Source organism: Ochotona curzoniae, unplaced genomic scaffold (assembly GCF_017591425.1).
Source record: "Ochotona curzoniae isolate NIBS_2020 unplaced genomic scaffold, NIBS_Ocur_1.0 scaffold_2217, whole genome shotgun sequence".
NCBI classification, from domain to species: domain Eukaryota; kingdom Metazoa; phylum Chordata; class Mammalia; order Lagomorpha; family Ochotonidae; genus Ochotona; species Ochotona curzoniae.
The window spans coordinates 464,743-488,900 of record NW_024467090.1 but is presented as its reverse complement, the minus strand read 5'-3'; the positions used below and the strand labels follow the sequence as shown (position 1 = coordinate 488,900).

The following is a 24,158-nucleotide window of genomic DNA, read 5'->3' as shown; positions in this document are numbered from 1 at the left end:
GCCCCCAATTTTTTTTTTTTTTTAATGATCAAGTAAGAACAAGCAACACTCAGTACTTTGAGATAGTATGACATTCATGCAAAAAAAACATGGAATATACGAATGAAATGCTGAGAGTTTATGGCAAGTCCCAAGACAGCAGCGAAGTGAAGGCTCATTCCCCAGGAGCAGAGATAACAGGTGAAAGCCTTGATGCTTGACTGATAAACATATTAACCTTCCCACTGGATGGTAGGGCAGCCCGGATAACTGTGGTTGAACAAAACTCTATGTTTTGCTGTAACAGCAGAGATGGGCAAGACATGCCAACATGGATCCATCAAAATAGCATGTTACTGACAAATGGGATCCCAGTAAGCCTTGTGCAGCTAAACAGCTGCTACCTCTGTTGTCCACCTTCCCAAAGAGCTGTGACACAATTAGCACAATTGCTAATACCACATTCGTACCAACAATGAAAGAAACTGACCAAGGAAATTAAGTAGGTGGTGGTGGTCCTTGTTGCCATTTTTCCACCCCAAATCTCAATTGATTCTGATTCACTCAAGTGTTTTAATAATTTGTTACGTTTAGATTTCAGGAGGATAAATGGCCTGCAGTTTTATCTTCTGATACTGCTGTGATTGGGGCTACGCCAGGCTGGTGCGTTGAGCTCATTGTGGAATTAGAGGTGGTCACCTCCAGGATAGTGATCCAGCTCTCTGTGGAATGCAGGTACCCTATGGTCTTTCCACAGGCAGACAGACCTTCAGCTCCTGTCTAGTTTCTTTATTGGCTAAAGGACCATTCAGAATTTCTGCTTTTTATTTTTTCCTTAGTGTGGGTAAATGGTAAATTATAGACTTTTTAAAAAAACTTGCATATTTTACCTGTTTTCAGATTTATTGACAATGATGTTTCTTTTTGTTTGTTTATTTTTTAAATTGATTACATTGCATTATGTGACACAGTTTTATAGCCACTGGGATTCCTCCCATTCCTCCCTAAATGCTCCCCCCCATGGTGGACTCCTCCACCTTGTTGCATTACCACAGTTCAAGTTCAGTTGAGATTCTTTCATTGCAAGCATCTACCAAGCATAAAGTCCAGTATCTTATTGTCCAGATAAGTTCAACGGTTTCTTGGAGAGACCATCTCTGGTCTGAAGGTAGAGCCGGCGGAGTGTCAGACAATGATGTTTCTTAATGTCCTTGTATAACTATTTTAGTATCAACAGCATTTAAATTGATCTTTTCTGTTCTACTCCTAAAGTATTTATTCATGCCTTCTCCCATGCTTTTCGTGATTAATTTTGCCTGAAGTTTTAAAGTTGGCCTCTATAAAGAACCAATCTTTCTCTTTATTACATATGCTTGTTTTCATTATTTCTGTTTTCCCTGGATATATTCTATTTTTCTTTTTTACATCAGATGCTTAGTTTATTAAATTATAGCCTTGGCTGTTTCTAATGTGTGTATTAATATTTAAGTCTGTACATTTTCATTTATATATTAAATTGACATTCCATTTCAGTTCAATATTAATTATTTTATTATCTTTCAGTTTCAAACATTTCCTGCTTTTCATTTTGCAGTCTTCTTTGACACACGCATGTTTCTGAATATACATGCATATCAAAATTAGCTTTACTTTATTGTTTTATAGCTTTATGACACTTTGGCCCAAGAATAGAGTTTGTACAATACCAAAATACCCATTTTTAAAAAGTAGTTGAGTTTTTCTTCGTTTTTCTTAGCATGTAAATATTTTTAAGATATCCCATGTATATTAGTTTTGCTGTACTGTTGGATACTACGAATCTCTCTCTCTCTGCCTACCTTTATAGTAATCATTTATTTCTCTTTATATACTTACTTGCCCACCAGCCCACCCACCCAATGGGTGCTATGTCAAGATTAGTGTCTTTTTTAGAGAATATATGAGGAACTTGAACAGATCAATAGTAAAATCCACAGTAACACAATTTTAAAAATCGCATTAGTACATTTCATAATGCTTATCAAACGAAGTTACCCAAAGATGTGAAAACTGCTAAATATCACTTTATCATAGATATGCAAATAAAGCTTCTCTATAGTAAGACTGGACAGAATTACAAAGACAAAAGGTAAGTGTTATGAAGATGGAGAGAGAAGCGGGTGCGTGCACGTAGTTGGTGAGACTATAGCTAGCCACAGCCGCTGTGGAAAATAGTTCCTAACACGACTAGACATGCCAGTCCTGCTCCTGGGTACATAACCAAGGGATATGAAACCCGAGGGCAGAGATACATCCGCATTTTCGTTCATGGCAGCACGTTCCTAAAACCAGGAAGTGGAGACTAGCTAAGTGTTGCTGAGTAGACAAAGTGTGAGTGAAATGGACACATTTCGGCTTCATGAGTGTTCACAGCCCTTGTCAACATTCCAGCTGATGTGCTGCCTTTTAGCTTTGAGCTTTTCCTTGAGCACAGTACTAAGCCTTTAAATCAATGTAAATAAAAGATATCTTGTAGAAAAAGAAAGAGAATTAAAAAGAGGAAAGGAAAGGAAGAAAGAAAAGGAAAAGAAAGGAGGAAGAGGGTAGGGGGAGAGGAAGGGGAAGAAGGAGAGAAGTATCATTATATTTTCAGATTTTTATCTAGAAATTATGCTGCATCTGTTGTTTTTGTGTTAATGTCACATTAACATGAACTGACCCCGGAATTCTAATGTATTCATAAATTCCCTTCAAAGAGAAAAATGCACACAAAACACAATAAGACTCTGACATAGAAAGACAGAATTATGTCATTTGCAACAGCAAGGAGAAAACTGTAGGCCACAGGTTAGGGAAATAAGGCAAACACGAAAGAAAAGTTATCACATGCTCTTACATATGTGAAGTCTAAAAACGCAATGATCTCATGAAAGTTACAAATGGATAATGGTTACCAGATGCTGGGGAGGGATGTGAAGGAGAGACGGGAAAGCCTAACCCGTGGGTAGGAGCAGGTTCTGGAATGTCATAGCACATGATGGCGACAAAAGACAATTTGATTTCTCTATTAAACAACCAACGGACAAAGAAAAGCAATTCGCTGTGGGTTCTCCAAACGTTTTATGTTTCTACTTCTTGCATGTTTCTTCGTGCCTCATCATCTTTTGTCCTTTTTTCTTGTCAATCTGTTTCCAAGTCAGTTGTGTCCACAATGATGGGTTTGTATTCTCTTCCTTATGATTCCATTGCATTTTCTTTATATAGTCTGAGGCCACAGTTTTAGATGAAGTATATAACTATTATTCTAGCTTTGGATAAATTAGTATCAGCATAATTTTTTCCAGTTTTACTTTTAGCTGTTCTGTGTTGATGCAATTTAAGTCTGCCCCTTGTGGACAACAGCTTCGCTTTTGTATGAGAATTTTTGTCATTTGAATGAGGAACCTACTGATTATAATTATTCATTTATGGTAATGAGTAGCTTGGTTTTTAATAATTTGTACTATTGTGCATTCTAGTCTATGCTTATCATTATTACTTTATTTTGAATTAATTGAATGTACTTTCTAATTCTACTTCTTGATTCAGGCTTAGAATATATACATTTTTCCATAATTATATTTAACATATTTGCTTAATTTACCAAAGTCAAAATTTTTAACAGATACCATTGCATCTCTCTCCCCCCCAAAAAAAGCAGGATTCAAAGGCATTTAACTTATTTTTAAAAATATGGTACTGATTTCAAAGCTTTACCTTACCATAACATATTTAATCTTAAAATAAATAATAATAATCATTGTTAATAAGCCAGTATTGGTTTAAGCGTATACTTTTGTTTACCATTTATTCTCACTTCATGCTTTCCAACAATCAGTATCTTCCTTTATCTGAATTAATTCTAAAATTAGAACATCATGTTTTTGGAAATATTCTTTCACCATGTTCTTAGAAGTTTGCTTTTTTGGGTCTGGTGGCCTGGCTTTGTGGGTGCTGGGACCCCACATGGGCAGCGGTTCCTGTCCCAGCTGCTGTACTTCCCACCCAGCTCTCTGGTGGCCTGGGAAAGCAGTGGGGAATGAGCCTAGGCCTTGGGACCCTGCACCTGCCTGTCTGTCCTCTCTGTGGGTCTGATTTGATTTCCAATAAAAGTGGATAAGTATTTAAAAAAAAAAGAAATTCTCTTTGTTAAACATTTGACCACTTTCTCCATTTGCCCCTTGCAAATCTTTTTTGGACTCCTTCGTTGTTCCTGCAGATAATTCTATGTGGTCCCGAGTACTGGTTCCCCTCCTGCTCAGGGAGACAAGTTGTACATATTCTGACACAGCGGCCCTGCTCTCTCACCAGCCCCACACCCTGAGCTTCCGAATACCAGTGGCTTGTCCGTGAGAAGAGCGGCTGGGTGGCAGTCATGATGATTCACTCTGTATGTGTTTGTTCCGAAGACCATTCCCTCATGGGTGGACTGCAAAACACTCGGCATTTTTTTTTTTTTAGATTTTATTTTTATTATTTTTTCATTGGAAAGGCGGATATACAGGGAGGAGAGACAGAGAGGAAGATCTTCCGTCCGATGATTCACTCCCCAAGTGAGCACAACGGGCCGATACTATGCCGATCCGATGCCAGGAGCCTCTTCTGGGTCTCCCACACGCGGGTGCAGGGTCCCAAAGCTTTGGGCCATCCTCGACTGCTTTCCCAGGCCACAGGCAGGGAGCTGGAAGGGAAGCGGGGCTGCCGGGATTAGAACCAGCGCCCATATGGGATCCCGGGCGGGCGTGCAAGGCGAGGACCTTAACCACTTGCGCCACCGCGCCAGGCCCAACACTTGGCATTTTTAAAAGCATCTTTAGTCATTTGAAGAGTAAGGCATTAGAGAAAGGGCAAGATCGGAGAAATCGAAATTTTTCATCCACTGGCTTGTCTTCTATATGGGCCCAATAGCTGGGACTAGGCCAGGCTGCCAGCAGCCAGGAGTGTCATTCTAACAACCCACCTTGGTGGCAGAGACACAAGGACCTGGTCCCTCTCTGCTGCTTTACCAGGCACACCGTCAGCGGGCTGGGTTGGAGGCACAGCAGCTGGGACTCAAAGAGACAAGCCTGTATGAACGGCAGGTTTGCAAGCATTGCAGCCATGGCTACATGTGCTGAGCCACACGGACCTCACTCTGCTGTTTTAAAGGTAAACATTCTTTATTGTTGCTGCTATTATTGTTATTTAAGAAACAGAGAGAGAATTTCCGTAAGGTCACATCCAACAGCCAGGGTGGGCTGGGCTGAAGCCAAGACCACATGCCAGATGTTACATGGAGGTGATAGGAGATCAGGCGCTCGGTGTGTGTCCTGTCCCTGCCAGGTGACCAGGTGTTCAGGGCGTGCCCTGTCCCTCCCTGGGTGCCCAGCAGCAGGAACGTGGAACCTGGAACAGAGCTGGAGCCTGAAGCAGACACTCCCACAGGAGATGGACGTATCCTGAGTGAAATTTGATTGTCATGTCCATTTCTAATGAACTGCATTTTACAGCAGTGCAACTGTTCATGAATCTCATTGTATTACTGATTCTGTTGGGGCACTTAAAAAAAAAACATGGGAAATGTGTGTTATGCAAAATAAATAAAAAAAATAAATACTCCAAACTATGTGTGGATCTGAAAACTGCACCAAAATTAAAAAATAACTAAATAAATTTAAAAAAAAAAACCACGTCTTAATTCCCATGAACCTCTTCAGTACCCTGATAGATTTTTGGAAGAAAATATAGGTGAACAAGCACTTGGGGGAAAGTAGCAGAAAGAAATGATTCTGATGCGGCTGCTGGCTGCTGCAGAACCTCGGCTGCAGGGCTAGGTCCCTGCGAAGTGACTGGGAACTACGGAACCTTTGGGATGTACGACTATGCAGTGCTACAAGGAGACCCTGTGCCAGGAGGTAGACCACAGGATGAGGGGACCGACAGCGCTGCCTGATCCTGGGGGTCGCAGGAGACAGGCAGCACACTGAAGCTCCAGCCTCAGCCTTCACACAGCGTGGGGTCTCGGGAAAGCTTTGCTGACTCCCTGGGAAAGTTTCCGGAATGGCCTTAGCAGCCTGAGGACTTGCTGTTAACCTCCAGGTGGACTTCTCTAATCGTTTCTGTACTTTCTAAGCAGGCTTGAGTTTCCTAGAGTTTAGCATTTTTCACTCAACATTGTTTTACAAGCATTTCTCACACTCATTAAGAAATTCTTGACAACATCGTTTTCTTGCTGCAGAATAATTAGCTTCGGCTGGGCATTGTAATGCCTTCAACATTCCCCTGAAAAGGCACACTTCGGCAGCTCTGTGCTTTTCCTACCTTAAGGTGCACTATTCCTTTAGACTACAATGTTGGTTGGTATTTCAGGGAAAACTTGCACTGAGTTCTGAGGCAAAGAATGTGAACACTGACGAACTTCTTGAACCATTACCAAACATACTGTCAGCTCTGTAATGCAGATGTTTGTAGCCGCCAGCCAGTGGGAGCCCCATTTGGGCCCATTCTCGCTTTTAGTGGCTTTAAATTACCTCTATCTTAATATGCTAAAACATGGTGCTGAGACATGAAAATGCTTCAAAAGTTCATGGAAAATACCTATTATGAAACTATTGGACATGAATTTACCCTTTTTTCAAGAAAATAAGCTTACTACTCCATAACATTTCTCCTTGAACTTTTCAAAGTACCCCATTACACACACACACACACACACACACACACACACACCACGAACCACACACACACATCTCTATCTAGGTACCAAGGTTTGTACATAATTGTCCTTTTTGGATTAACATTGCGGCTGCATATTTTTTGTTGTTGCTGTTGGAATCACTTTCCAAGGAGCAACTGGTTAACAAGCAGTTGAAGTAAACAAATTAGAGAACTTCCTTCTGTCTCTCCAGAGGACAGCTGAGTTGCCTGCCAAGAATTCCAGCTCAGCTTGGCTGTTTGCAACCGCCAGTCTTTTTTGGAAAACCCGACCAGTTAGCAAGGAGGAAAAATCTCTCTCCCTGTAAGCAACCAAAAAGTAAATATTTCAGATGAAACGTTTCAGCTGACGGGTAGGGGGAATGGAATGTTCTATCTGCACTTCTTTGAGTCTCATCACCTTGACTCATTTCAAGAGTTTTCTTAGGAAGGAAGGGGCAGAGATTGTCATCTCACTTCTCCTCAGGAGGAAATGAAAGCTCCAAGAAAAGATTCCTTGACTGCGGCATGCTGTCTTCCAGGGGCCAGCCTGTCCTCTTCAGCCTGCGACAATCAGTGCAAGCTACCAAGAAGCTCCTTCCATTGTCAGAGCCCCAACTGGTCCCAGGAGCGCACAGGTGCCTGACATTGCCCAGCGTCTTGAAAATGAACAGGTCCCAGTGTTTGTAATATACAATAATGATGTCCAAATCTGTGGACAGAAGGAATTCAAAAGATAAATTTATTTTGGTGCACAAGATTTGCATGGATTTCAGATTTGTAAGCTATCGGATGATCACTCATCTGCGGAACCTGTTCTCTCAGGACCTCCAGGCCTCCACTTCGCCCACTCTCCAGAATGCCTTTCACAGGGGATGCACTCATGTAAAACACCCCTGGGTTACTTTTCCTGACTTGGAGCTCAGATGACTTCTGTAGCACCTTCTAACAGGCCAAGCTCACAGTCAGACCTGAAGCAGGTGTCAGAACTGAGTCTTAGTGAAGCAGTTACATTGGGATCCTCTGTGTCCTGTGCCCCTGCAGCCACCCCTTGTCCACTGCACAGGCCCACCTTAGCACCCATATGCTCTCTCTCCAGGCTACTACTCCCTGTGTTACCCTCCATGGAGAGGGGAGTTGGCTGGGCTTCACGCATACTCTGTTCTCCACTTGTGTTGCTCAGAACCCTGTGTTGTTCCGTGCATCTTAGAACAAGTGCTTGAATCAGGGAATCTCTGATTGCCTTGGGGCTACAAGCAGCCTTGTCTTGGCATCGCAGGACCCTTTTGAAGGTTCTTGCTTCTGTTTCCCCTCTAGGATCCTAGCTTGGTCTCTCTCATCCCAAGGGAGCTGCAGGTGTGCCGGGGACCAGAGAACTGCCGAACAGCAGGAGTGACTCCATTTTGTTATTTCCTCACTTTGTAATGGTCTTGGAATGCAAGATTCAGTTATCCTTCACCTAGTTTCCTCGTAAGATTTCACTTGTAATTGTTCACCCATGATAACGGTTGTCATGGTGACCTCTGCCCTATCTGGCCCACATCCTGCTGTAAAACCTGCCCCCCAGCCTTTACCTGCTGCTTAAATACTGCCTGAGAAAATAAAGGTTTTGGAGCTTGATCAGACCTCCTGTCTTGCTTCCATTCTTTGTGTCTCCTGTCCCCCCCAATCGTTGGTTCTCTCCCCAGGTCTCTGTTGAAGACCCCGCGGGCAGGGGCACAGGTGGGTCTGTGTGATTCCTCTCATGAAGTGGAGCAGGCTTGATCCACAGGGGCTGTGGTGTTCCGTGTGCAGGGTGGCCCACAGTCAGCACCGGGAAGGTGCACTCACTGTTGTATCCAGGGAGGATTTCCTTCCCTTCTGCGCTAAGCTGCGTCCCCTTATGCAGCCCTCGGGGCTTACTGCGCTGTCTTCCTCAACAAGTGTTTCTTCTCATTCATCTTCAACACTGTTTGCTAAAGGGATTTTCAAATCTGACCCAGCTTTTCTGCTTCTGGTTCATAAATATCTCCCGTGGCTTTTGCCACCTACCAAGCAATGTCCAAGCTGCACAGGGCAGTGTCCGGGGTCTTCTTGACCCGGTGACCTGATTCTTTGCAGTGTTTGTGCCATATCTTCCCACATATGCCCTGTACATCAGGAACAAGAGCACACCTGTGACTTCCAACCTCAATTCCATTTCTCTGTGTTTGGGTGGGGATGACAGCTGCAGGACACAGCTCAGAAATCCTTCCTCATCCTCCCCTTCCCTGAGACCACATGCAGTGCCTTCTCGGACCCTCTGGTAGCCTGAATCTTTGAACTGCATCTCCCATCCTGGGGGGGTCATCCAGGGTGCGAGCAGAGCCTGCTCAGCTCTGTCTTCCTGGGCGCGTCTGTTGTGCAGTGTGTTGTGGATGAAAGCAGGTGTCTTCCTTTGCTGCATGCTGAGCTCTGCTGCTCCCCATCTTTGGCCCTAACATTTCCACGAGGACCTCAGGAACAGAGAGCAGGAGCCAGACCAGCTGGGAAGCAGAGGTTCTTCTCTGGAGGAAGTAGTTGCCTGGCCCCAGGGTCTCTCAGCAGGGCCCAAGAACATTTGAGCTTCAGAAGACTGAACAAGGAATTGCTTCTCCAAACCGGAGAGGAAAAAAGAATTTAATCTTGGAAAATAAAGATGGGTGGGCAATGGGTTGACCCCAAACTGAAAGCAAGAAGTGTTGAATATCATGAGCATGGGATTTTTTTGAGGTCTGAAACTGTCGCGCACTTCTTGGTCATAGAGTGATCTTAGAGGCGGAGAGCCCCATCCATCCTCATTGTCCACTCATTCAGAGGTCTGCATTCCTGGATGCACCCCTGGACTGAGACACCCCACAGCTGCATGCCACTGTGTGTTCCAGCGATGCTTGCAGGACTCATCAGCCCAGGCACAGTTCTGTCTCTTACCCCAGGCAGGGTTTGGAGAAGTTTCCTCCCTGGAATTCTGCCTAATAGCTTAGGGAGCAGGTGTTCCTTTCTGGTCAAAACAGTGGGCTTTATTTATTTGAAAGGCAATTACAGAGAGAGGAAGTGAAAGATCTTCCAACCATCAGGCTGGTCTAGCTTGAAGCCAGGACTCAGGAGGCCAAGTACTTGGGCCATCTTCTGTTGCTTTCCCAGGAACATTAGCGGGAAGTTGGATTGGAACTGGAGCAGCTGGGCTCCAACTAGCATTCATATCAAATGACAGCCACACAGGGAGCAGCTTAACTTACTATGCCGCAACACTGACCTCAAGGCTGGAATGCTTTAAAGAACCTGAGCCAAGTTATTTGCGTATTCAAGGGTTTATAATATATGCTCACTTGTTCAACAAGAATAATAGTTCTGAAGTTTGTGGGAATTAGAAGATATGTTTATTTTGGCGCAGAAACGTTCTGAAACTCATGCATTGTGTTTTCATAAGATGCCTTCTGTGTGAGCTTCACGGAAACCCCTGTGCATGTTCATTTTGCCTTTGTGGGTGCTAGGCACTGTGTTCGGCAGTGCCGGCTTAGCCAGGAGACAATCATGAACACCTGGCGAGGGAGGCCCACCGTGCCTTTCATCTGGACTGTCTCTCCAAGATATTTGTGTATCAAATGCTCTTTTTTAATAAAAAAATTATTTATGTATTTGAAAATTACTCACACACACTCACAGAATGAGATATGGAAAGGGGGTGGAAGTGATTTCTATGCATTGGCTCACTGCCCAGATGGCTGAAAAAGGCAGGGTTGGCCCAGGCCACAGTCAAGACACAGGCGTGTCACATTTCCCATTTGGGTGCTAGAATACACGAACTTGGGCCATCTTCTACTCCTTTATTACAGAAATAAGAGCACAGATATTCACAAGGCCACTTGTGAGCAAGGGACTAACCTTTATTTGGGCCAGGTGGCATCAGCTGGGGTCACCCCCAAAATGTGAGCCTCGGTTGTGCCTCTTGTCAGAAACTTTTATAAAGTGCAGAAGCAAGTAAACGGAGAGCTATAGAAGGGAAAGTCTGAGCAGGTAGCCTTGGGCTGTTAGGACATTACAGCCCAGTTTGCAGGACTTTCAACCTGCTTAGCTGACATTGCATCCTAGGATCGGCTACACACGTCTTATCCCAGCTGACTCACAGCAAGCTCATCTTCCATGTCTGCTGTGCAAGCCGCCCTCAGGGTCACCAGCATCTGGCCTGTTTGTCCCATGAAACCTGCCAGCCAGCCTGCTTTTCTCTCTCAGCTTTCCCAAGGCCTTTAGCAGCACCTGGTTCAGAAATGGAGCAGCTGGGACACAAACATGTGCCTATAAGGGAAACTGGATTTACAGATGGCGGCTTTACTTCCTGCACCACAACAGCTCCTGTGTATCAGTCTGCAAGATGAAGATGGTGCCTTCCCTGAACAAAATGTGTGTGTGTGTGTCTGGGGCGGGGTGGCGGGGGTTGGTGTTTGGCCATCAGGGGGGATTCTGCATTCCTTAGGTCAAGTTTCTCTGTTAGAACTCAGTCCACTCTGCAGGCAAGCATCCCCTGTATGCGACAAGAACGGGAGGTGTGACACAACACAACTGTATCCGCTGTGTGCAACCAGACAGGGAGAGTGACACCAACATGACTGTGTCCTGTGTGCAACCAGACAGGGAGAGTGACACCAACATGACTGTGTCCTGTGTGCTGTCAGACAGGGAGGGTGACACCAACATGACTGTGTCCTGTGTGCTGTCAGACAGGGAGAGTGACATCAGCATGACTGTGTCCTGTGTGCTGTCAGACAGGGAGGGTGACACCAACATGACTGTGTCCTGTGTGCTGTCAGACAGGGAGAGTGACACCAACATGACTGTGTCCTGTGTGCTGTCAGACAGGGAGAGTGACACCAACATGACTGTGTCCTGTGTGCTGTCAGACAGGGAGGGTGACACCAACATGACTGTGTCCTGTGTGCTGTCAGACAGGGAGGGTGACATCAATATGACTGTGTCCTGTGTGCTGTCAGACAGGGAGGGTGACACCAACATGATGATGCCCTCACTGCTTGTTGAACAATAACCCCCCTTGGGCCCGGCGCGGTGGCGCAGTGGTTAAGGTCCTCGCCTTGCACGCCCGGGATCCCATATGGGCGCCGGTTCTAATCCCGGCAGCCCCGCTTCCCTTCCAGGTCCCTGCCTGTGGCCCGGGAAAGCAGTCGAGGACGGCCCAAAGCTTTGGGACCCTGCACCCACGTGGGAGACCTGGAAGAGGCTCCTGGCTTCGGATCGGCATAGTATCGGCCCGTTGCGCTCACTTGGGGAGTGAATCATCGGACGGAAGATCTTCCTCTCTGTCTCTCCTCTCTGTATATCTGCCTTTCCAATGAAAAAATAATAAAAAATAATAATAATAAAAAATCTGCCTTTAAAAAAAAAAACAATAACCCCCCTTTGTCTCTGGCCAAGGAGGTTCATGTCTTACAGCTGTACCCCGACATAGTTATAGAGCAGCTTGCTCACCTGAAAGCAAGTGCCATCTCATGCCAATCACGACTCTTGCCAAGCTGAGATCTTTAACTCACACTGCACTAAAAGTAGCATATCTGGCTATTCATGCTGTTGATGAGACTGCAGGGTGCAGAACAACATTTTTTCAGGACCACAGAGCCTGTGAGGACCTGGGCTGAGAGTTTGATTTATCTCAGATTTAAGAACCACTCTTTTTCCAAAGATCAGCTTCCTGTTAAATTGTGGCCATTAAAGTGACTGTAGTTCTATTTGTGGTGCCGGTGCAGGCCAGGTAAATCCTCTTGGTGAATCATCCCCAGTTGCTAGGATAACAAATGTCTTCAGACAAACAACGGAAAATGACCAGACGCCTCTCCTCCAAGAAATATAAACAAGGCTAAACTACCTGGAATCCTTTTCTTTAAGAAAGAAAAAAATGCTCCGCAGCCTTCTGAGCAGTCGGCTCCCAGCGCTGACTTTCCGCCCTCCCTGCTGAAGAATTAGTGAAGTCGGCTTCTCACAAGGCACGATGGATTATGCCACGTGAATCTCCAGGTGCACCTCCACAGTTTTTCCTGTTCACTTGATCTTTGCCTTGCCCTTATGATACCTACCTGTTCCTTCAGAGATGCATTCTGACCTTGTGACCAAGTGCAGCTGTCCTCGCTCTGGGGCCAAGGCTGTCTGGCCCAGACCTCATGTACTGTGCAGCTGACTGGGGCCTCCCTTCCTCTCCAAAGGCTTTCATCAGCTCACCTCTCTCCCTCTTGCATTGATTTTCAAATCTATCTGTGTTCCTTATCTCTCAGTAATTGTAATATTTTGGTACTGAATCATCTCCACTATGCCAAAACCACTTAAGGCAACAAATGGCACGTTGAGCTTCAGTCAACCCTCAGTCTTATGTGATTACCTGATAAGTGTCTGAGGCTGGCAGCTGTATCTTACACACACACACACACACACACACACACACACACACACACGCGCGCGCGCGCGCGCTACCCGTCTCTTAGAATTTGTTGACTAAATGATTTTGCAGCTTTGCGGTTATGTGTAAGTGTGTCCATACAACCTTTCTGTTTTACACTTTCACTACTGTATTCAACCAGTTACATGAGAGAGCCAAAATTGTGTAATAAGAGGCTTTGTATTCGATGTCTTTGGCAAACACAGGCTCATGTAAGTGTTCCACACGTTTAAGACAGGCTAATTAGATGTTCCATAGGTTGTGTTCATTAAATGCAGTTTCACTGGTGGTCATCACTCACAGCGGATTTACAGAGAGCAGTGCGAGTGGAGAAGCACCTGCCTCTTCCTCGAAGGATGCGTGTGGATGCTCTGCTGGGATGTAAGTTAGCTGGTCATTTTACATTGACAAGAATGGCCGGGCTGACACGATTCCTTAGGTATTGAGGCATGACTGGACTAACAGAACTTCCTGCCATCAATTCAATCAGCCAAGGCAGGAAGGCTGCAACCCTACTTGTTCTTCTCAACACTTGAAATGAGGCCAGCTTTCATAACAGATGGCCCAGGACGCACAGGTCCAGGCCCTGGTGAAAGTCTTTGAGAGTCCTGCTATCACCCTTCTGCTGTCCAAGGGGTTCTTGTTGATAAGCTTCCCTTCTGCTGAAAGAGGAGGGGGTCAGGGAGACCCAGGTTCAAATGTTCACCTGGCAATAGGAGCTGCGTGACCTTTAGCCAGCTCTAACAGCTTTCTGAACCTTTAGATTCTCTGCAGATCTAAAGAGCAGAGAAGATCTGCCAGCCAGGTTCTTATGGAGAAGGCTGAGATGTCACCTGTTCAAAGACACTGGGATTCCTCCAGGCCCTCTCATTTTCCCATCATTTCCAGTCCTTTCTCCTCACCGATTCCTCTTTAATCACATCCTTCTTTCTGCTCATCTCTCTTCCTCCTTTGCGGTGTGTGGGGACTTCATCATCCATGTTTGTGTCTGTTGACCCCACCCAGCACTAGTTGCACACCTGCTGTATATGTCATTGCACTGTTGGATGAGAGCGTGAAGATTAAGCAAACTTGTCCCTGAGCTGAAGGATCTTACTCATTGCCTTGCACTGGGTCCGTGTGTGTGTGTGTGTGTACGCTCACACGGGCGTTCACTGTCTGAAAGGTTCTCCTTATTGTTAGGTGTGACTGTATCATGCCTGCAGTTTGCCTGAGACCGCTCTGTCCGTAGGGCATCGGGACAGGATCAGCTTGGACAATCCAGCCTTGAGGTGTTCATGCCTCAGTGCGCCTGGTCCTGCTAGCCTGGCTCCAGGTCAGCATCTCATTGCCCACACTTAATTTCACAAGAAACCCTCTTTATTTGACTTTAAAGATTTATTTATTTGTGGCTAAGAGTTACAGAGAGTGAAGCAAAGAAACTATTCCCTTCTTGTGACTCTCCTGGGTATTGTGAAGTGATAGAAAGCCAATTGCTGCCCATCTCCTCTGGGTCTCATTCCCACTTGTGCTCTCAGCATCCACGAGGTTCTTGGCATCTGCCCTCTGTGGGCAAGAGGAGATGTGCTAGCCAAGCCCCCTTCAGTTTCCAGGGTCTCATCTACTTTGGCTGGTGGCCACTGCTCCCCCAGTACTCCCTGAGCCCTGAACCACGTGCTCCTCCTAGGGTGACAGGGAGCTTTCTGCTGTCTCGGCGGAGTTTCCATAACTGGATGGATGTCTCGCACAGCTACACCCGGAAGAGTGGCGACGCCGCCCATCCTGTGATTCCTGGCCACTGCAGAAGTGGTGCAGTCAGGCTTTGTTAATCAGGACACCCACAGTGTCCACACAACTCCAGTCACTGACATTGGAAGGGAGCACTAATAGTTGCCCCATTTGTTCCAGCCCTTGAGGCTGTGATGTCATGATTGTGGCCTGAATATCCGTGATCTGAGACATTTTGGACCAGCAGGGCAATAGGCCTTGGATTTGGGGATATTTGCATGTACACACTGAAGACTCTTGCTGGGTTAAGAGACAAGTCTAAATATAAGTTCACTTCCGTTTCCTAGACACCTTATACACAGTCTGAGGAGAGCTTTATATAGTACTTCAAGTGCACCTGCGTTAGGACAGTGACCTGCAATGTGGAGTCAGCTGTGACACTTTCTGCCTGTGGTTTCAAATTTGGAGCATCGAGGATTTCAGGTGAATTATAAGAACCCTGGGCCCTGGAGCTAAAGGAAATGACCCACATATGATCCCAGACCCCCAGCCAGGGAGAGGGTCTCTGCAGCCTGTGCTGCTGGCTCTCGGTTCCACTGCCGCTGTGAGTGCACAAGGATGGGGCTCCCTCAGTGCTGCTGAACAGCTCCCGTTTCTCCAGACTGCATCAGGGGCCAGTGCTCCAACTACCATCTGACTGCTGCCACAGTCTATTTCTAGAGGGACAGTCATGTTAACAGTCTTTTCCTGCAGCTGCTGCCTGTGTGGCAAAGGACGCCGGTCACTACTCCTTCCCTCCTCTGCCCTGGGCACACAACCAGGGAACATACAATCAACAGCGGGGGAGCAGGCCCAGCATGGCTTTCATCTTCCCCGACAATTACAGCTATGCTAGTGGACTCTGAAGGCTCAGTCGCATTTTGAATTTATTCCCAAGAATTTTGAGCTGGATTGATGGGAAACAGCCGTTCCATTCCCCCATGGCACCTGCTGCTCAGTTCAAATGCCAAGCGCTGACATTTGATTCCATCATCCGAGTCTGTGCATCAAGGTCTCATGTCCTGGCTTTGAGTATCCAGAATGGTGTTTGCACGCCAAGAAAACAGGAGAACTGCTTAGGCTCAGCCGGCTGGCCAGAATGTCACTCTTCTTGGCAAAGAAAAGGTTAGCCTCCATGGTGGCCACTCTGTGTCTACCGGCTTGAGCCCTCCCAGAACTGGCTCCGGGCATTCAGGGTTTCAGGAAGACGCCAGTGTTCCATGGACTGCCTGGCAGTGCGGCTCCTGCAGGGCAATGCTGGCTGGGGGGTTGCATTTTCCATCCTGCAATGGGAGCAGGCCCTGGGGAGGTGAGGTCTGGTGTCCCTCAGATAAAATACTCCTTCCTGCTGCTGTCACCAGCATCCTGGAGAGCAGGGTCATCCTGCAGGGCTGCATCAGCGCTCTCGGCAAACTCCGTGCCTTTGGCCTCGTTGGTGTGGTAGGTGCCCTTGTGCCGGTACATGTAGTGCAGCATGACGAAGAGCAGGCAGACCAGGACCAAGGCCACAGCGGCAATCACACCTGCAGAAGGGGAGAAGAGTGAGGGCTGAAGGACAGGCATCACTCAGGACCTGGGACAGGAGTGGGGAAGCGTGATGGCTGAAGGACAGACATCACTCAGGACCTGGGACAGGAGGGGGGAAGTGTGACAGCAGAAGGACAGGCATCACTCAGGACCTGGGACAGGAGGGGGGAAGTGTGATGGCTGAAGGACAGACATCACTCAGGACCTGGGACAGGAGTGGGGAAGCGTGATGGCTGAAGGACAGGCATCACTCAGGACCTGGGACAGGAGTGGGGAAGTGTGACAGCAGAAGGACAGGCATCACTCGGGACCTGGGACAGGAGGGGGGAAGTGTGACAGCAGAAGGACAGGCATCACTCAGGACCTGGGACAGGAGTGGGGAAGCGTGATGGCTGAAGGACAGGCATCACTCAGGACCTGGGACAGGAGTGGGGAAGTGTGACAGCAGAAGGACAGGCATCACTCGGGACCTGGGACAGGAGTGGGGAAGAGTGATGGCTGAAGGAGAGGCATCACTCAGGACCTGGGACAGGAGGGGGGAAGTGTGATGGCCGAAGGACAAGGATCAAACAGGACCTGGGACAGGAGTGGGGAGGTGTGATGGCTGAAGGAGAGGCATCACTCGGGTCACAAGGCCCTGGGCCATCCTCTGCTTCTTTCTCTGGCCACAAGCAGGGAGCTTGACGGGAAATGCAGAAGCTGGGCCAGGGACTGGCATCACTATGAGATCCCAGTGCTTGGAGGTGGAGGATTAGCTAGTTGAGCCAAGACACTTACCCCTCAAATCCTAAAGAAAAACTGATGGTGTTTTGTTGCTTTGTCTTCTATTTTTATTTTTATTATTTTATTCTATCTAAAAAAAATAATTTTTACTGGAAAGTCAGATTTACAGAGAGAAGGAGAGACAGAGAAAGATCTCCTATCTGCAGGTTCACTCCCCAAATGGCCACAATGGCTGGAGATGAGCCAATCCGAGACCAGGAGCCAGAAGCTTCTTCTGGGTTTCCATGCGGGTACAGGGTCTCAAGGCTTTGAGCTATGCTTGACTGCTTTCCCAGGCCACAAGCAAGGAACTGGAAGGGAAGTGGAGCATCCAGGTTATGAACCTGCATTCATACAGGATCTTGGTAGATGCAAAGCATGGATTTAGCCACTAGGCTGCCATGTTGGGCCACATTTTATTTTCAATTGCCGACTTCCTCTTGGCTACTAATAAGCTAGAAGGAAGGAAACAGGGCGAGCAACTCCTCCCTGAGACTGAACTTGACTTGTTGAAAAGACAAGTTTTGTGTCCCAGTGGTGGCCAGTGGGGAGTCACCCACAAGCCCAGGGCCAGCACAAGGTGAAAATGTACCATCCTTCCTTAGGATGTAGTAGCAGCAAGGGGCATGAGACTCAGAGTAGGGCACAGGGTGGCTCAGGGAGAAGCAGCAGAAGACAAGGCAGTTCAGGTCAGTCCAGCTGCCCACTCACTCTACTCAAATATATTCTCGCCAAAGCCAGCTCCTGTCCATCCCAAGTTACTGCGTGTTGATGGCCCTGGAATGGAGGAGCTCTCAGTACAAGAGACCAGATGAATGCCCTCTGTCCTCCTGCCCACCTCCATCACCTGGATGTTCTGCCCTGGGCTGGACTCCTCCCTTCCAAGTCCACAGCCATCCTGAAAGTGGAAAAGCACTGGCCGCAGCCACCTCCTGTCTGAGCCTTGAGCTCTGCTTTCTTCTGGGAGTATGCTGGCTGCTCCAAGGGCCCCTGCCATGCCAGCTCACCTGCAATGATGGCGATGTCCGTTATAGTGGAAGCCATCCCTGGGTCTGGCTCTGCAAGAGAAAGAGAAAACCTTGAGGTAAGAGAGGAAGGTGCAGCATGTTTAATCAGCCCTGAGCCCAAATTCACATATCTGCACATGTGTGAGCAGTGCTGGGAACAACTCATGTGGGCAGCAACAGGCAGGTCCTTGCGTAGTGCACAGCCATGATCCAGGCTGGCAAGACCACTGATGGGACTGGGAGGCGCCATGAAAAATGCCAGGTCACTCCAGGAATCAGCAAGTGCCCCTGTGCCTGCACTGCTAGGCACTCACTGGGAATTTGGAGTTGCATGCTGTTGCCCCGTTGTGCTTCTCATGGACCACTGCGGAGTGTCCTTATCTGCCTGGCACTCCATCCGCTGTCCCTTGTGCTCTTCACTTCAACTGTTTTAGCAGAAGACAGAGGCTCCGAAATGTAGGCTCACCCAACAGCTGGTACCTAGCAGGTGCTGTCACTTCTTACCCCAAACAGGAATTTGCATCAGCTCTCCTGGGAAAATCTAGTCGAAAGGCAGTGGTTTCATTGTAGAGGTGTCTGGCCTGACTGGCGGGCCAGCATAACAAGGAGAGTGGGAGTCTACACATAACATCTCCTCACTCAGCAGGGTGAATGAGAAGCTGTTTGCCAGACCGTAGAAATATCAGTGCAAACATGGAAAAGCACACGTCCCCATGACATTAGCTATGCTTATTGTAGCAGGCAGGGATGACAGTTATTTCCCATTCAGATGATCATTTTAATCACAGCACTCTGAGTTTATCGTCTCCAGCATTGCTGCCAGACACCTCTTTCTGATCACGATCAGGCAGTGGATCTCAGGCAGAGGACAGTGGACAAGAGTAACTTCTCCCAGGCTTTCCTGGAGACCCTGAACAGGAAGAGCAGATGAGGGAGCTGCGTTAGCACAGTGATTACAGAGAAGTGCTTAAATAAGCCATCACACCAGCAAGGACACAGCCATGTGCACCCGTAGCGAAAACACAGCTAGGTACACGTTCAACAAGAACACGACAAGGCCCAGCTGGGCTTTGGCAACGGCATCCATGGGGAGCATGGCCAATCAAGCTGATGAGAGCAGTGGGGAGGGAGCAGCATCCACGGCTGGATGGCCTGCCCAATGCGTTGTTACCGACTGCAAGTGTTGGGTGTTGGTTGAAAATGACACTGTACGAAGAACTCTTGTGAAGGACAGCTATGGGAGAGCAGTCACCTCTGTAGCCAGTGCACATTCCCCTTGTTTTGGGTTGGTTTCTTTGCCCCCACTCTAGATTCCTCAGTGTCCTTGGCAAGTGAAGCATGCATCAGTTGACAGGTGAAGTTCATTAACTAACTTCTCTTTTTTGGTAGGAAAGGTCAAATACATTAACTTTCCTCGGATGATTTGTTATTGCTCACTGAATGGATGTCATATTCAAGCTTAGCACATAAGTGCCCAAGGAAATAAATGAATGGCTTATTAATCATCCATCAATTTTCCCTGGAAACCAGCCACTGTGACTTAGCTGTGTGCTTTTCAGTTCCAGGTTTGAAGGGAAGAAATTAGCTGGTATCTGCCCCAGGTACACTGCTGACAGCCTCTAAGACAGTGCTTCAGATATTTGTGGAAAAAATGGAATTGGAAGATAAGTTGGGTGAAAGGATTTTGAAGTGTATGTCTATGAAGGATCCTCAAAAAATCATGGAAAAAAAGTGTATTATGAAAAAAACACCCTCAAAATACTTTGTACCATAATAAACTGCAGTACATTTTACTTCTATTTCTGTGAGCTTTTTCAAGTTCATTTGTGGTCAAGTGCCCAGTAAACAGTTGCCAGGGGTAGGACTTTGTGGCGGGGACTCAGCCATCAGCATTCATTCCAGGATTCCTGGGGTCCATGGACAAGTTCATGACTATGTCCATTCATTCTAGTTCCTACTATACCCCAGCAATGCTTTCATATTTAAGGTCAAGCCCCTGCCATCAGCAGTTGACTGTATGACCATAGAAATACATGCATCTATGGATGAATCCAGAGTTTATCTCCATTAGACCCTGCTGTTCCCCAGTTTTCTCAGTTCTCGGTTGCCTGGGTGGGCCATGCCAGCCCAGGGCAGAAGCATGAGCGGGGGAAGGGGAGAGTGGGAGAGTAGCAAATGAGGCTACTGGCTTACGCAAGATGGTCTCCACAGGCTGTGTTTAACTGCAGATGTCTGGCAAGCATGTCAGGGGCTGGGCTTCAGCCAGCGGTTGGATAACAACTATAAGAGTCTACCTTTCCTGCCCATGTAGAAATGGGCATACTCAGTTGGGTATGCTCAAATGGGTATGCTCACTTGGCTTGCAAACTCAATCCACAGGTCAGGTGGGAACCACATTACCTCAGCCGTCCCCAGCCACCCTCATTAGGATGTGCTTGCCTGTGTCAAGGTCAACAAGAAGGTCATGAAGCCCAGCATGGAGCACCAAGTCAACAGTGGAAGCATGGTGTGGTAGTGCTATGCTAGTCTGACTGCCATAAAACAGCCTGGCCGTGCTTTCCTCCCCCCGCAACCATCAACCTGTGAGGCTGTTCCAGTGCCCTTATGTATTATTGGACAAAAGTATCACTACGAGGCTCAACTACTCTGCTTCTAGTTGTGAACCCTAGATTTAAAACTCTGGTATAGAAGTCAACATCCCCGCTCAGGAACATGTATTACCCTGCGACTTCCAGTGGGAAACGGAAGATGACAATCTCACTGTTCCAGCACTGGGAACTGCTTGTGTTGAGTCAATGACTGCCTCTGCAGTGGTTCAGATGATGCCTGGGGATCCTTAGTGACACTAGCGTGTGAGATTAAGTGAAAGCCGCATGGCTATAAATAGAAAGGACGCCAAGTAGTTTAACAAACCTGAGAAAGGAATGAAAAGGAAGTCACTGAAAATGCTCCACGGTGACTTTTGGTGGTGAATGGGGTTCATGGGTAGTTTGGTTTTCTTTCCATTACAAAGATGCTTCCAAAAGTTCATGGACAGTCAATGCGATAAGTTTATTTTTGTGCATTTTTTCTCAGTTATGTGAGCCATTTTCTCAGGAAACAAAGTTTTCATGAACTTTTTCAGTATGCACACATTTCTAGTATTTGAGGACATCAAAGTAAGCTTGTCTTTTCTCTTTTCCATTAACTTTCTTGAAGTGCCCTCTTCTGTGGATTTTTGCATTTTTCGAGCCCTTCCTGATACTTGGGTGTTATTCTGCAGTCAGGAACGATGACTGGAGCTTTGGTATTAGCCATTATCCCACAGCACCTTCAGAATCTCAGACCACGAGGGCTGTGCAGACCTTCCCTTACCCCTGTCACCCTTTCTGAATTGCCCCCACGGTTCTCACCTTCATATGCCCTCTGGGTAACCCACTGGGGGATGCCTCAAGTAGAGCTCTTCATGCACAAGGCAGAAATACACACGCAGCCAGGAGACGGTGCAGCCAGTGCACAGGTCTCCTCCCGCCATCATTCTCGGCTGCATGACAGACGGAGCAATAGGAGCTGGGCCTGAGAACACACGTGTTTCCACCGTGGCAGGTGGAAACACAGCCAAGCTCTGGAGTTCAGGGTGAAGGCTGGCTTTGGCCATCTCAGCATCTGCATCTCTGGAGTTCCTTAGGGAGCCATTGTCTCCTTGCCTCTAGCCAGTAGGGCCCTCAGACACAGTCTGGTGTCCCACTCCGCTGGCTTTCTAGGGTTCCTGGTTTTGATTGTCTCAAGGCTCTTTACAAGTTTCACTTTCTAAGCTGGGTGAGAGGGAGAGGCTCAGTCATTCTGCTTTCAGTCTCATGGGAGGGCACCTGGTAATGAAACCAGCAGCTTCAGTTTATCCTCTTGGCCTCCTCTCTGTTCATCTCTTGTTCTGATCCCTGTGCACAACTTTGATCTCTGTTCCCACACACATGTCTTACTTCCTTGTTCAAACCACAGTGGGCCTTCCATCTATGATTATGCGCCATGCTTTTGTCTCTGTTTTCATGTAGAAGTAGGATGGTTTGGCCAAGATTCCCTGCGGATCCCCTGTAGACACTGATGACACCCACGAACAGACTAACACGATGGCCGATGGAACATGAGCTGCATGTGGAGGAAGCAGGGAACAAAGTGGTGGGGGGCAGTAGGATAGGTCAGGTTTTGAACTTGGAGGTGCTCTGTGAGTGGCTGGAGGGAAGATGTGGAGGTAGCCCAGCAGGAGTGCAGGGAGCCTGGCAGTGGTGCAGGTGGGTCAGCAGGAGACTCAGGAATTGGTCGTGCTGTGCCAGTGCACAAGGGCAGTGGCAGGCTGAGCATGCTGCTGCAATGAGGTGAGTCACCTGTGTGTGTGTGCCGCTCAGGGAAGCCATGTTAGAGAGATGGTTGCACAGTGCCTGTCTCGGGGAAGGTGAGGGTCTCTGAGGGTTAGGGGATCTGTGCTGCCAGGCTCTGGGGCGACTACCCATAGCCCACAGCAAGAGAAGCTTTGGGTGGTGTGCATGTGGGAATGAGGCACAGCTATGCAGGGGAGCGGGATGGGGACTGGGGAGGCTGAGGGTACTTGGAAGTATGTTTCATGGCGTTTGTCACAGTCTGGGCGCTCTGAGACTGTTTTGTGCTCTTGTTTCCTTGAGCTGCTCCTTTCTGCATTTCACTCCATCCCCTGATGGGAGCCTGTGGCTATGCCAGAAGCTTCCATTCAGCACTGAGGCTAGAGGTGGCCTGAGAGGCAGGCTGTCTGTCCCTGCCCTGAACCTCGGTGTGTGTGGATGCGCAGATGATGGCATTCCTTCTAGCTTCCGTGACCTGATAGTTCAGCACCTTCAAATCTCATGGTCCTTGTTCCAGCTTTGATGGATGTTCTCTCTGTGTGTGTGCTCAAGTGTGTAAATGTTGATGGGTTGCTGGTGGCTGGAAGGAGGCTTCCTGGGAAGACTGTGGGCCTTTGCAAACTCTTGCTGAAGCTCCAAGTTTAGATTACTGTCACGTCAACCATGCGCAACTCCTCAGCTTTTGTAAAATGCAGGGAATCTTTCTGGCCACACAGTTTGTCACTTTTTTTTGCAACCTTAAAATTTTCAGAACTGTTTTTAGTCAACTGACTGTATAATGACATCCCAAGATTGTATGTAACCTGGAGACGGGAGTTTGTTCAACAACTTCCTGCTAACATCATTAAAATGCGTCATGGTTGTCTGTCTCGGTTATTTCTAAGCTACCTGGACTGTATTTTATACCTAAGCTTCTGACACAACTCAAGACCAATAAACACTTGATGCTGCATAAAGCACTCTCTGGCAAGTGGCAGCTGGTTCTGCTGTCGTAACTGGGAGCTTTCCTATGCACCTATGTCTCACAGGCTGGAGATGCAACCTCCATATTGTTCCTGAAGTGACTCTACGGCTCTGCATGAAACTTCCATTGACATGCAAATGAATCAGTCACTAAGCTCCTGATGTTGTGGGATCCTGGGGACGTGGAGGTATCCTCTGCTAGTGCCAGTGTGTGCCTGTATGCCTTTGTGTGCACTCACACTTGCTCACTCGTGTGATTCAAGTTCAGATCAATGAGCCCTTAGTGGCCAGCGTCACGCTCTTGTGCCCTGATATCCACCAGGATGCTGCTATTACACTTATCACTTCTCTGGAGGACTTAAATCACTTAAGTCATGTAATTGTATTTCAACATAATTAAGTACCTAATTACACAGCTAAATGCCCCTCAGTGGAGGTGTATGAGTAAATAATGACTTTGTTAGTCCCAGCCTGTCCCCTGGGTTTGGTCTGACAGTGCGGAAGGAGAGGCTGAGGGACACTGACGCCGCCTGCCCTCCCAGCTCCCACTCCGAGGCTCTTGCGGCATGCACAGCGCATGGCCAGTCACGAGCGTCACATTTCTGAGCAGTGGAACATCCGTCCCCTTCTCTTCTGTTCAGCTGTGACTTTGGCCATTGCCTGGCACTGCACCTTTCTCTCCAGTCCCTCCCAGTC

At 47.5% G+C, this 24,158-nt stretch overlaps 2 protein-coding genes across 2 annotated transcripts in view; both read right to left on the bottom strand.

Annotated features, from left to right (window-relative positions):
• LOC121169625 (zinc finger protein 84-like) overlaps positions 1-24,158 on the bottom strand; it is a 291,429-nt gene that overhangs the window by 25,182 nt on the left and 242,089 nt on the right. The window lies entirely within an intron of this gene.
• Positions 14,468-24,158, bottom strand: part of GYPC (glycophorin C (Gerbich blood group)) — a 29,994-nt gene continuing 20,303 nt past the window's right edge. Inside the window, exons 2-3 of the mRNA XM_041000191.1 lie at positions 18,148-18,198; positions 14,468-16,374 (exon numbers count right to left, since the gene is read on the bottom strand). Of these exons, the coding sequence (XP_040856125.1) occupies positions 16,178-16,374; positions 18,148-18,198 (248 nt within the window). The 3' untranslated portion in view covers positions 14,468-16,177. The remainder of the gene's footprint in view (positions 16,375-18,147; positions 18,199-24,158) is intronic.